This window comes from Brassica rapa, chromosome A03 (genome assembly GCF_000309985.2).
Source record: "Brassica rapa cultivar Chiifu-401-42 chromosome A03, CAAS_Brap_v3.01, whole genome shotgun sequence".
NCBI lineage: Eukaryota > Viridiplantae > Streptophyta > Magnoliopsida > Brassicales > Brassicaceae > Brassica > Brassica rapa.
Window position 1 is genome coordinate 441,612 of NC_024797.2, and position 13,403 is coordinate 455,014.

General features: G+C 36.4%; 5 protein-coding genes across 7 annotated transcripts; 1 reads left to right on the top strand and 4 right to left on the bottom strand.

Moving 5' to 3' along the window:
* Positions 1–20: 20 nt before the first annotated feature.
* On the bottom strand, positions 21–2,257 carry LOC103855503 (protein REVEILLE 4). 3 transcript variants are annotated; one of them, XM_009132493.3, is made up of 8 exons: positions 1,930–2,257; positions 1,783–1,840; positions 1,578–1,701; positions 1,346–1,465; positions 1,105–1,230; positions 928–1,037; positions 553–612; positions 21–385 (listed from the first exon to the last, which is right to left on the bottom strand). In XM_009132493.3, the coding sequence occupies exons 1-8, from the start codon at positions 2,112–2,114 to the stop codon at positions 344–346; spliced, it is 825 nt and encodes a 274-aa protein (XP_009130741.1). In that variant the 5' UTR covers positions 2,115–2,257; the 3' UTR covers positions 21–343. The 3 variants fall into 3 exon arrangements, with proteins under 3 accessions (XP_009130741.1, XP_009130740.1, XP_009130739.1); XM_009132492.3 differs by having other exon boundaries at positions 21–372; positions 1,346–1,504; positions 1,930–2,250; XM_009132491.3 differs by having other exon boundaries at positions 1,346–1,504; positions 1,930–2,249.
* A 290-nt stretch (positions 2,258–2,547) lies between these two features.
* LOC117133072 lies at positions 2,548–5,815 on the bottom strand. The gene is made up of 2 exons (XM_033289157.1): positions 3,398–5,815; positions 2,548–3,318 (listed from the first exon to the last, which is right to left on the bottom strand). Exons 1-2 carry the CDS (start codon positions 4,589–4,591, stop codon positions 3,163–3,165), a joined length of 1,350 nt encoding a protein of 449 aa, XP_033145048.1. The 5' UTR covers positions 4,592–5,815; the 3' UTR covers positions 2,548–3,162.
* Positions 5,816–6,815: 1,000 nt separating this feature from the next.
* On the top strand, positions 6,816–10,181 carry LOC103855505 (putative F-box/LRR-repeat protein At5g02700). Its single transcript, XM_033289154.1, has 3 exons — positions 6,816–9,076; positions 9,171–9,344; positions 9,511–10,181. The coding sequence occupies exons 1-3, from the start codon at positions 8,066–8,068 to the stop codon at positions 9,805–9,807; spliced, it is 1,482 nt and encodes a 493-aa protein (XP_033145045.1). The 5' UTR covers positions 6,816–8,065; the 3' UTR covers positions 9,808–10,181.
* LOC103855506 (protein REVEILLE 4) lies at positions 9,948–10,758 on the bottom strand. The gene is made up of 3 exons (XM_033289035.1): positions 10,556–10,758; positions 10,188–10,318; positions 9,948–10,126 (listed from the first exon to the last, which is right to left on the bottom strand). Exons 1-3 carry the CDS (start codon positions 10,756–10,758, stop codon positions 9,948–9,950), a joined length of 513 nt encoding a protein of 170 aa, XP_033144926.1.
* Positions 10,759–11,522: 764 nt separating this feature from the next.
* LOC103855508 (probable protein phosphatase 2C 67) lies at positions 11,523–13,402 on the bottom strand. Its single transcript, XM_009132496.3, has 4 exons — positions 12,823–13,402; positions 12,386–12,747; positions 12,062–12,298; positions 11,523–11,975 (listed from the first exon to the last, which is right to left on the bottom strand). The coding sequence occupies exons 1-4, from the start codon at positions 13,091–13,093 to the stop codon at positions 11,772–11,774; spliced, it is 1,074 nt and encodes a 357-aa protein (XP_009130744.2). The 5' UTR covers positions 13,094–13,402; the 3' UTR covers positions 11,523–11,771.
* Between the last annotated feature and the right edge of the window lies 1 nt (position 13,403).

Genomic DNA, 13,403 nt, shown 5'->3' on the forward strand with positions numbered 1-13,403 from the left:
ACTACAAATTACAAAACGCATGAACAAATAAATATATATATCAAATAGGAAAATACAAGGTGCCCATTTTTCTACTACACACACTATAAATTTTATCTACCATGTGACGCAATACACCAAATGCACAGAGAGATCATATAGCCAATGGTAACTCCTTATAGCAGCTCAGCTGAGAGATTAAAGCTTATATATGCGGTAAGGTCTGGTTTACATTGATGTGGGAAGGATGAGGTATAAAACCACACTTACTTTATAGCTGATATACACAGTTGTTGTGAGCAAGAAGTCCATCAAGAAAGATAATTCACTTGTTTCGTTCTTGGCCAGCGATCTCACACTAGAGCTAAGAGCTTAAGTGTTCTGAACCTTCCTCTGCAGCATCAGACTATACCAAGGTTAGATTACATATGTTTCAGTGTGTGTGATATAGATCTCAAAAAAGTACAACAATCTTCACTCTAATCATTGGAACGTTTAAGGAAGTAACACACCAAGAACGAAATAGATTTATTTCTAACAAGCATGGAAGTTATGATAAGTTTTAACACTTACAGAAGGTTCGAAGTCAGGATTTGACATATTCACTGTGAGGTTTCTCATCAATAGCAGTACCTGCCATGCATACAGCGATTGGTCAAGGGTACTATATCAAGAACAATCAACTGGCAGCTACGTAAATGCACCAGGAAACTTAAAAAAAAAAAAAAAAAATACTGAACCAAGGTTGTTCAACATCTCCACAGAATCATGGTACCATACTACCAAGCAAACTTTGTTTATGAAACAAAATCTACAGAATGCAGCCTCTACTATTAGATTCAGCTATGTGACAGGCTTACTATAAAGATAAAAGTCGCCTAAATGATGGATGTATCACAGTCACACACATCATATAACCTAAAGGCAAACAAGCATGTTGTAACTCACAGTTTCGAAATTAATAGGATCCATCTCTTTTAACTTTTTCATGCGGCCTTTGCTGTCAGGATCGAACACACTCCCAATGAAGTTATAAACTTCAGCAAAATCAGGAAGACCTGCCGAAAAAAAACAACCATTAGAACAGTGAACTCCACCATAAAATAAAAACTCAGAAATAATTACCCTGCATTGAGGGAGCTTGATTCACCGGTGTTAAACCCTCTGAATCTGGTAGAGTTCTGCTTGAGCTTCCTATACCAGATGCTGAAGGACTAACCGCACTTGTTGAGCCATTCAATTCAATAACAACTGAAACCAATAACATTTTCAAGCTGCATTTAGCATATGAACCTTCTTCACATGGAGTAACTCAACTGCCAAACCAAATTTAAAAAAAAAATTGAGTAGAGATGAGAATGCAGGCCTTCTCCTCCACAAAGAGTGTCAATCTCATCTTTTGGTAGTATAACCTCGCTTACGGCTATGCTAAGCAATGCAGAGGTATCATCATCCCATGAACCATATCCTGACAAGTTACTTATTTCTGGAGGAAATGACATGGAAACGTGAAGCGACATTTGAGCTACAAGTTTAGATTGAACAAAGTTAAATTCATCTATCCACCCAAAGTAAACTCTTCTTGTAATAAAACTAACCACTCTTAGCTGCCTTTTGAGGATATGGATGAGCAGCTTTGCGCTTAGGCCTAGGAGGTGGCACGTGCGCAAAGGTCCCGTTTTTCTCTACCTTCAGAAAGTACTTTTGGGCATGGCTCCTGATCTGTAGCAAATCAGAGTAAGATTGAGTGAGTGGCAATGTATAAATATATAAACCAAAACTCGAAAGCAGTTAATCTCAAACCTGAATAACTGTCTTTGAACCGACAAAATCTTCAATCTTTTTCCAGTCACGATCAAACCTAAGGACGCAAGACAACAGTATCAGCAACAAAGTGTATTATTAAGTCACATACTAAGAAGAAAATGGAGCAACTTTCAGCTATATTACAGTTGAAGAGCTTCGAGAAACTTATCGTGCTCTCCTTCAGTCCAACTCTGTCTGGACTTGGAGATCGTGTAAGCTTTCCTCACCTTCTTCTCCGGAGCTTCCGTCGTCGTCTCTGTAAGATCTGTGGACGTTTCCGCCGGTCTTTCTTCAGAAACCACCGGATTGCTTGAAAGAGACGAGGTCATCGGTTTTTTTTTCTCAAAGATAGCGACCGTTTAGAGAGATAGTGAAGAGAGGGAGCTTTAGAGAGAGATTAGAATGTCCACATGGCGGGCAAGAAGTTGGTGGTAAAGTATGTGGAGACGCTTCGCTTTGAATTTGAGGCCATCCATTTTCCCTTTTGTTTATTTAATTTTAAACAGTCTTTCAAAATAGAATTTATTAGATTAATTAAATTTTATTTACTGTATAAAAAATTGAATACCTGAATCCCATCAAAAGATTGTTGAACGGTCTTGTTAAAATTTGTGAATTTTTAAGCTATTTTGAAAATCCGAGATTGTTCTCATGTGTTTGCTTTTATTTGGTAATTTAAGTATGATTGGCTTTCCTGTGAAAGGGTCTTGTTGATAGCAACAGATCCTATTTGAGAACTTCTCTAATTTTTGTTTTTTTTTATCCAGTCAACTATGCTTGTGTTCTCGTTGGTGGTAGAGCTATACAATATGAAATGATAAATGATCCTACTTGACACTCTTTGTGGAGGAGAAGGCATGCATTCTCATCTCTACTCAATTTTTTTAAAAAAATATTGTTTGGCAGTTGAGTTACTCCATGTGAAGAAGGTTCATATGCTAAATGCAGCTTGAAAATGTTATTGGTTTCAGTTACTACTTTCATATTGTATTTAACTCGGTTGCTGTTCTGATCATTTATCAGATAATTCCGAGGAAGCTAGTTCAGGTTAACTCCATCAACAGCGAGTGAAGTGTTTTACTTGTATTAAGCTTAAAGATCTCTGTTTGATATTTTGTTTTTCTTTTTCCTTCTCTCGCTTAACAAAGGTATATGTATATAGTGTACTTGAGCTAGATCTAGCAACATGTTTCACCAAACACTAGTCTTTTATGTAAGTTTTTAAGCTCTGAGATATAAACCAGCTGCGACTGGATAGAGACACAAGTTTCCACGCAGCCGAAAGGGCCAAAATTGACCAAAATATACAAGAACAGGATTTAAACGTATACCAACTCTAGTCCAAAAATCAAATGAGACAACGTTACACTAATCATCTCAAGTGAACCTTCGACGCAGACAATCAATTATGTATTCCTTGAGAGGTGAATTAAGGTAGCACCTGAAGTCAAAAAGACACATCCCTGTGAGGTGTTTCAGCAACTTCACTCTAGACTTGTCAATCAGTAAAATCTCTGCGTCCAAGTGAATAACCTGCAAAGACAAAAGTCAAAGGTTGATTATAAAACATTTTTACAAAAGGTTGATTCAAAAAAATGAGCCATCAACTAACCTTGTGTGTTTGCAAAGTCCTACAGACTAACTGATATGATCTCAATGAAGCAATCCACATATCCAAATTGAACTCCCTGATTGGTCTTGGGAATTTGAATTTCCAATCTTCTGACAATGCTAGCCATGACATGAAGTCATCTCCTCCACCAGCATGCACCCTTGTGCAGTGAAGTTTAGCATCAGAAAAGCTAATCTTACCTCCCTCATCAACTCGCTCATCAACATTTCCTTGCAAGAGTCTCTTGTCGAGCAGCACATATGCCATGTCTGAGTCAAAATTGATCTTCTCTTTGACTCCAGTTAAACCTTGACAGCAGAAACTTTCAACTGAGGAGCAAACCAGATCGATAGCATCTTTCCAAACTCCAACTGCTGTCTTATCAGACCAGACCTCCTTCTCCACCAAATCATTCATCGAAGATGGTGCGAACTCTGCAGCATGTACCTGTTCAAGATGACTCGTACATTCTTCGGAAGTGGAGAACTTCTGGGAACAACTTCTACAGAGCCAAAAAATCCACCTTGCGTTCTTCTTTACGTGACCCAGAACTTTCTCCAACGCATATTTTCCTTCCTTTTCAAATTTATTCAGCACAAACCTTCGAAGTTCCTGAGTACTAACTTTCATGAACTCACGTTTGGTGTTTTCACTGGAAGACTCCCAGTGAGGTCTCAATCGCTCAACCATAGCACCATTCTCCTTCTTCATCTCTATGGCTTCTGGTTTGAAGTCAGCTAAAGGAACATGGTTCGCAATCCTCGCATTCACAACGTTAACCAAAGATCGCACTTTTTTCCTTTCTTTCAAGAGGTGAGCATATACGCCGTCTTTAGCCACGTCCGGTTCTTGAGATCTCAAAGCTGTAGCAATACGCTTCAAGAAGAGCTCTGCCGTCTTCAATACTCTCCTGTAGAATGATGCTGAACCAAGAAGCTCTGATATTTCGAACAGTGGGTAGACACATTCACACGCGTCGTTTCTTGAGTAGGCTTCAACGGCTGCCATTAAAAATACGAGTTTCTTGTACAGATTCTCGGATTCTTCTGCTAGAGACATGAAGATTTCAGCTTGAAGTATGTTAAGACGTTCACTGTGGTTACCACAACGCTCAGCCTCGCTTATAATCTCTAAAGCCTCTATGTATCTGCCTTGTGATTCAAAACGAAGAACATTTTCGTACTCACTCTCCATGCTCTGTTTTTTTCAAGAACAAGAAACAGAGCGTAGGAAACGTTGAAGATGATGAAGGAACGTTTATAATGATTGCTTGGTAAGAAAGCCATAAAAATGGGCTTTATGGCCCATTATTTCCCACAAACATCCTTAAAACTGTCACGTGCTCTTTTTATTTTCTTCTTTTATTCACGTGCCTTATTTTACCCTTTTCAGAAGAAAATAAATAAATAAATCTAGACATAATTAGAAAGATTTTGGGATAACTTTTATATATATATTTTTTTTGAAAATTACACTTTTTAACGTGAAAGATATTTTTATCCAGATTTGAATTAAATCTTTTACATGTTTTTTTGCTAAATTGTAAATATTATTCCAAAGAAACAAATATTTGGTTACAATCAGATTGAACCAAATTCTGCTAACAAGCTGGTTTGTTCGTAGATACCGCAAAAAAGATAAAAAAACATCTATGAAACACAAAAGTTAACATCAAGCTTACCAATAATGGTTTTCTTGACGTTAATGAAACTCAAATCCAAGCGCTTCTTGTTGCTTCAGAGAAGAGACAAGAGTAAAGTTCAGGGTCGGTCATGGGCTAAAACTGGTAAAACTCATGTTTTAAGCGCCAAATTATGTTATATATTTATAGGGCAGTAAATTGTGAAAAGTTACTTGTAGTGTAGTGGTCGACACTGTCATTATTCTTCAAATGAGGGCACGGTTCGATTCTCAAACTTTTTTTTTTGGGAAACTTATTTTATATTTAGGTTGGGCTTTAGGCGTCCAAAATCAACAAACCGGATCTGGTAAAGCTAAGAGGCAAAACAAACGAACTCTCACTCAGAGGTGGCTCCAAGAGGCTTCAACGGAGGCGACAGGCAACGGTTCCGGTACACCATAGGAGGAGGACGTCGAGCAAAGAAACCCAAAGCTTACTTGGAGATATAGACCAAAGCACAAACCCGACGTAATAAATGTTTTAATAAATAAAATATCTAGGTGCCATGCTGACATAAATATTTAAGAGTTTTTGTAATCTATCTTATTAAAACTCAAGTACAAAATTGGAGTGTTTGGAGACTTGAATAGGACTATTAAAAAAATTTGGAGTGTTTGGAAACATGAATTGTAGTCTTTTAAAAAAAAATTAATTTTGTTTGGAAACAAAGATAGTAGTATTAAGAAGAAAAAAAGTAATGGGCTTATGTTATTAAGAAAAATTAAAAGTCCATCATATTATAAGAAACTATCTATCAGAGCCAGATTTAAAATATACGAAAACAATCAATCTAATTGCTTAAAACTTTTTCTTTTCTAAACTAACCATAAAACAAAATTTAAACTTTATACACATATTTCAAATCAAAACAATAATTTAAAGTTGATTTATATCAAAAATTGATTAAAAAATAATACATATATTCAAAAATGGATTTTTACTAAACTATTTTTCAATAACCATTATAAAAAAATGTTGTCAATATATATAATAAAAATACAATACAAAGCCCAATTTGGAATACCAACTCAAATTATGGTTTTTATATTTCATATTAAGTTTTAAAAATATAATATATGTAATTATTTATATGATGGTACGTATAAAATACTATTAATTATATGATTACTTATATGATGGTACGTATAAAATACGATTAATTATATGATGACAGTATACGATATATAATAATGAATAGGGATGAGATTTCGGGCACCCATACGGGTTTAGTTCTGATCGGTTTGTGTTTCGGGTTTTCGGAGTCAAAGATTTAAGCCATGTTAGGATGTTTCTAAATTTTGGTTTGAGTTTGATTCGGATATTTGCGGGTTTGGTTCGCGTTTGGATAATCCATTTAAATTATTTTTAAAGTTTTAAATCATTATCTATTTTAAATTTCTCAAAATCTATAAATAAAATAATATATTACCTATAAATTTGAATAACATATGTCAGAATACTTAAGCTTAACATATCAATTGGCTTGATTTAAAATTTTGGATACGGAATCAATAATTATTTTAAGTATTTTTCGTGATTTGAGTATACTTTAACTATTGCAGATATTTATTTTTGACTATCTATATATATAATTTCAAGTATTTAAACCAATTTAAAAGTATCATTCTTAATGTTTTATATACGTTAAATCTAAAAATAATTAATATATATATATAAGTATATAAATCTATTTTAAGATAAATTCGGGTACCCGAATACTTCAGTTCGGATCAGATTTGGTTCTCTAAATAACAAAATTTTGAATAATTCGAATATTTAATCAATTTATGTTCGGGTTTGGTACTATATTTTCGGATCGGTATCGGTTATGTTCCTTGGATTCATTTTGTAAAACCTTAATAATAACATGAAAAACAAATATCAACATATTTTTCAAAATATATATCCGCGCGCCTACGCGGATCAAAATCTAGTACATGCATTATGAAAGCTAACAGTTCAATTAGTAATAAATGATTTGACTGTTATTGTGGTTTTTTGTAATATCAAAATTTAGCTACATAACAAATATGTTTTCCAAACCCAAGAGTAAATTGTAAGGCTTAATGTTGCAGTGATAATCGTAGACGCGCAGTCTGTCTGTTCTCTTTAGTGCAGCTGATTTACAACAGTAGGTACAATTTTCAAGTGGATCTACTGTATTTAATTACCATGTTCTAAAACAACAGTCTCTATAGTGAATATTTCTCCACCGTCGCGTAACAGAACACGTTTTCTTTGTGCTCGAGCCTCGTCAATAGCTAATAATATGAATTGTACACCCTAAAAGTTAAACTAATGTAAAATTTGGAAGCTGCAGAAACTTAATTAAAAAGCGCAAATAGCGTAACTTTCTGTTTCATGAGACTGAAGGAAATAAAGTCAAAAGTGCGCCATCAAATAATATAGACCGTGTTTGTACACGTAAATCATCTGTAACTAACAGTAATAGTGATTAAGTTGTATACGTTGTTTCCTGGTTTCATCTCATCGATAAAGACTTAAACGGTTGGTTTCTTCGTACGAAGATATGACATAGTGTTTTTTTTTTTGTGGAGAAAAGGCATGCTATGACATGGTTTCACTGAATAAAAAGACTTTTATTTAAGGGTTTAGAGCTTTTAAAGACATGGAAATTGATCCACCCTAATGTCTCTATATATATGTTCTAAAAAAAGTCTCTATATATACACTCAAGTACTCAACGTCGGTTCATTATTTTGTTTTATTTAGAAAGATAATTCCATCTACAATAAAGATAATTCATTGTTTTGTTTTATTTTATTTAGAAAGATAATTCCATCTATAGTAAGGATAATTCAATAAACAACTATGAATAAGGGAACTAGAGTATTAGAAATCTTTGTCTTATATATAGTTGACCGTGTAATAATTATCAAGTTGTCCATAAACAAAATATCATCTATACAAAATACTTTAATAAGTTTCGTGCTGTGTAAACAAAATAAAACCTAATCATAGTTAGCATGGCGAAAAGGCGAGGGAAACGTAGCCGTCGACAACGTCGTATATTAAACCCCCACCGCAAAATCCAACAAGTTATCGAAGGAGCAGATTTCATAAACTCTATGCCAGATGAGATCCTCAACCCCCACCGCGAAATCCAACAAGTTATCGAAGGAGCAGATTTCATAAACTCTATGCCAGATGAGATCCTCAACCATATTCTATCCTTTATTCCCATCGATCTCGCCATCAGAACTTCCGTCTTGTCCAGACGGTGGAGGCATGCATGGTGCGAATTACCTTGTCTCCACCTTAGAACGACCGCTAAGGGGATAGACCAAACCTTGCTTTCCTACAGGAGACTGAAAATCATGAGTTTTAAACTTTGTGTGACCCATGAAGTCACTGAGCCCCAGTTTAATAGCTGGGTCGAGTTCGCTATGTCTCGCAATGTGGGGGAGCTGTCTCTGACCGGCCTTTTATTTGTTTACGAGACTTATAATGGTTTCCCGGATTGCTTCTATCTTAGTTCCTCCTTAAGGCAACTCAATTTGGTGGGTTTTGATATGCGTCCTGGATGCACTGTGTCTTGGAACTTCCTAAGGAGGTTGACATTGAGTTGTTGTAGTCTCTATGATGAATCTATTGCTAATATTCTCTCTGGCTCTCCAAATCTTGAAACCTTGCAATTGTTTTACTGTGATGGTTTACTTAAGCGTCTTGATCTGAGTAAATCACCGAGTCTGAGTGCACTAGAAATATATGGCTGGTCCGAGCGTTCAGGGCAGATGGAGATTGTAGCGCCGCACATCCATTATTTGAATTTGAAAAACTCTGATGTGGGACCATGTACTTTAGTGGATGTCTCCTCTCTCGCCGATGCTATCCTTCGCATTGGCTTGAACAGGTACCGTCCTTTCATGGCTGGTTTTCAACAATATGCTGATGTTCTTCAGACCATGGTGCTTAAGATGCTAGCAAAATTGCAAAACGTAGAGAGGCTTACGTTTCGTGGGGGATACCTTCTTCAGGTATTATATGTTTGCACCCTATATTAACTTGTTTTGTTTTTATTTATTTATTTATGTTCCATTAATTATTCTGACCTTTTCATCATTGTGCTAGATTCTATCTCTCGCCATGCTCTGTGGTGTTCGTTTACCGAAGCTCAAGGTCCAAACTTTAACTGTTCAGACAAATTTTGCTCGATCTGTTATTCCTAGCATAGCAAGGTTACTACAAAATTCACCTGGATTGAAGAATCTTGAAGTACACGCAACATACGTGAGCTATATCGAGGTATCTTCACCAAAAACCTCGTTCATTTTCTTGGAATATTCCATAAATAGATGAACCATGTCTTTAACTCCTTGTCATGCTAATCAGTATATAGGAATTGTATTTTTGGTAAAAAACACCTGTACGTGCTAGTATGCTTTGGAGTAACATGTTCTATGCTCTACAGGATGCTGATTTGGACGAGTATTTAAGAATATCTCATGGCTTGGATTCAGACACATGTTGGAGATCAAAGCATGAGGTGTTTCCTACCCATGAGACTCTTAGGTTCATGTCGGATTGTAATGGTGCAAAGATGAGACTCTTAGGTTCGTTCCTGAGATTGGTGCTGAGAAACGCAAAGAGACTAGAGAAGATCGTTGTATGGCTGGGAGATTCTTACTTTAGTGATGAACAAATGGAGCGGCTTCTGATGGTTGGGACACTTTCTCCAAACAATAATGTCTCCATTGAGTTCAAATGACGCAATTGCTAAAAAAGACTTCATTATTGTTTTGTTTAGTAGTCTTAATTTTAACTAGATTTTGATTCGCGTTTTAAAGTGCGGGATTTGATTCTTTGATAAATATTTTATTTTATATAGTCTATAAATTTTATATTATATTATGATTTATGAATCATTATTACTATGCTAAGCAGTGAAGAGGTATCATCATCCCATGATGTATACTCGCTTACGGCTATGCTAAGCAGTACAGAGGTATCATCATCCCATGAGGTATACTCGGGCACGTTACTTATTTTAGTAGAAAAGGGCATGGACACCTGAAGCGACATTTGAGCTGCAAATTTGAACCGAGTTCAGATAAAACACAGTCTAACTTCTTTTGTAGTAGAACAAACCGTTCTTTGATGCCTTCTGAGGATAAGGATGAGCAGCTTTGCGCTTAGGTGTAGGAGGTGGCACGTGCGCAAAGGTCCCGTTTTTCTGAACCTTCAAAAAATATTTTTGGGCATGGCTCCTGAGTCCTGATCTGTAGCAAATCAGAGTAGGCACGTTAGGATTAAGTGGTGAAACGTGCCAGTGTATATTACATCAAAACCAAAACTCAAAGCAGCTAATCTCAAACCTGAATTACTGTCTTTGAACCAACAAAATCTTCATTTTTTTCCAGTCACGATCAAACCTAAGGAAGGACGCAAGACAACAGTAAGTAGTATCAGCAACAAAGTGTATAATTAAGTCACATACTAAGAAGAAAGATAGCAACTTTTTAGCTATATTACAGTTGAAGAGCTTCAAGAAACTTATCGTGCTCTCCTTCAGTCCAACTCTGTCTCTGGACTTGGAGATCGTGTAACCTTTCCTCACCTTCTTCTCCGGAGCTTCCGTCGTCGTCTCTGTAAGATCTGTGGATGTTTCCGCCGGTCTTTCTTCAGCAACCACCGGATTGCTTGAAAGAGACGAGGTCATCGGTTTTTTTCCTCAAAGATAGCGACCGGTTAGAGCGATAGTGAACAGAGGGAAGAGAGAGATGAGAATGTCCACATGGCGGGCAAGAAAGTATCCATTTTCCCTTTTTTGTTTATTTAATTTTAAAGTTACTTTTTTCTTTGCCAAATCGGATTGGATAGACGTATTGTTAACACCACATATCCGGTCCGGTCCGGTTCGGAAGTTTTGTAAGAACAGCATTTCAAATTAAATTTTATAATACTTTTTGGTCAAATTAAATTTTATATACTATATAAAAATTTCATACTAATAATTAAGATTGAAAAAAATATCAAAAGTTTCAATAACTAAGATGGCAACATATCTCAACTACATAATATTCACATACATACATTCGTTCAAAATTCCTTTCATAGTTCTATTAGTTTGATGAGTTTGTTAATGAGTACTTGTCTTTTTAAAACTATTGAGACGTATAAGGAGGTGACTGATTATGAAGTAGCAATTATTCGTTAATTTATATTTACATACATAAAAATTATCAGTTATGCTTTATTTAGTTTTCAAAACTAAAGTAAGAGAATAAAAATCGGTTATATATGACTCTTATTTTCTAAATTATAAAAAATAGCTAATGGTATATATATTGCTTAACGATTTGTTTCATTGTGCTTTCACAGGAGGCAGATGTATCAGAAAACATAAGCAAACGCTGATACTTCAGAATCAAGCGCCAGAAAACTTTTACCAAGGGAATGTAATGTTTAGTTTTACTTCTGATATGCAGCAAGTTACTTGAAATTTTAAATTAACCAGCATTGACATTGATGATGTTGCATTGCAAGTACCCTCGTGTATGACTTGCGTTACTGCATACAGGGGTACATTTACACTTATGTTTTCTTTTAAAAAAAAAAGAACATATCAAAATATTATTCTAGCTATACTACTAGTGATCCGTGCTCCTGCTTCCGACATTTCTTTTGCCTCACGTCATTACACACAGGAAAAGTTCATGATGATGGATGCATTCAGTAGCCACCTCTTATTGACAGTGGAGAAGCCCAACCATTGGCTTGGACCATTTGGGGATCGAGATATACTACAATAACGGTTATATCGTCATGAAAATGCCTTCTAACACCAGGATTGATCTCTTTCAGGTCTGAGTATCTCATCTCTCTTTTCTTTGCTGCCTCCTTCAATGCAGCTTTGAGTAGTCTCCTTGCTACTCCCTGGAGATTTTCAAAGGTATTATTAACAAATATATTCTTGCGTGCAAAAGTGTACAAGAGAGAAGTGACTTAGGCGTAAAGCTTACTTGGCGTGGGGAACTATGGACAATATCAACAGCTTCCTGGTTGCTAAGATGCTCCCAAAGCCCATCTGAAGCAAAAATCATGAACTCGTCTTCTTGGTCAAGCCTAGTAACCGTGACTGATGGATCCGCACTAAGTATTGGCTCGGTGAAATGTTCTGCTACTCTGTATTTGGGCAGCAACGGCTCTCTGTTGAACTCTGCTCTTTTGAGGTACGCATCACCTATGGATTTTGTGACCTAGTTAAATGTAAACAACACATTTGCTTGTGAGATTTTTTTAATATCTTGATGTACACATGTTTTCATAATGAAGTAATACTCTACCTGGATGATGCCTTTCACACGCCACATCCTGTGTTTCATCACAAGTATGTTGGGGTCGTTAGGATGCATTGACCACAGCTCTTGTCTCGCAGACTCCACGTTGGCGTTGTGCTCTACTGATAACTGAACAGCTCTCACTCCACCTCTCTCAGATCTTCCCAGCACAGCCCTCGAGTCTCCTGCGTTTGCGATGTACACCAGTCCGTTGCATATCACTCCTGCCAAGCAACATGACCCCACTGATGCCATCTGCGGATTCTTGCGCCATTGCTTCTTCACTGCCGTGAGAAAATCTTCGTCTGTCTCTGCAAATGCGTTCCTCATCACCTCCTCAGATATATCTCCACTCTCGGTGGCAAACTCTGTTGATGTGTGAAACCTGAGCGTTAGTGTGCCTAACAGTTACAAGAATGAGGATAAAGGCGGTTGTGTCTTACTCTTTAAATTTGGAAAGATGTTGTCTGCAGTGAATCTGGAAGCCTCTGGACCTCCATGACCGTCGTAAACTCCAACAAACGTGCCATGAACTGCCGAGTTGTTGAATGTCAATGGCCCTGATTCTATCTGGCACTGATCCTCCATCACACTGTTGGCTTGGATCATTGCCGTTGAAAACTCTCCAAAGGCATGAAGGCCAAGGTCTTTGTACCATGTCAAGCCATCATTCTTTGTGGCACTGATCTTACTTCTCCAAAAGGGTTTAACCATCGTAATATATACAGATAAGACTAGATATTAGAATTGATAACAAGTTGTAGAGGTGTTGGTTGTGAATTATGAGTTTAAACTTCGAGGAAGGGACCATATATATAATATAGCCGTGTAAGCCCTTAAGAGTAAATTTTGAAAGTGTTGGAAACCATGTGGGAAGAGGCCAAAAAGGGAATGGGTCAAAATAACTGAAAACAAAAGTAAATGACTATATTATTGAGAGATTCTCTTCTTTACTGTTCGATGTTGATTCTCTGTCTTAGTAAGGTGAAGTAAAAACTGTCTTATTCTACTTTCTGATATGTAT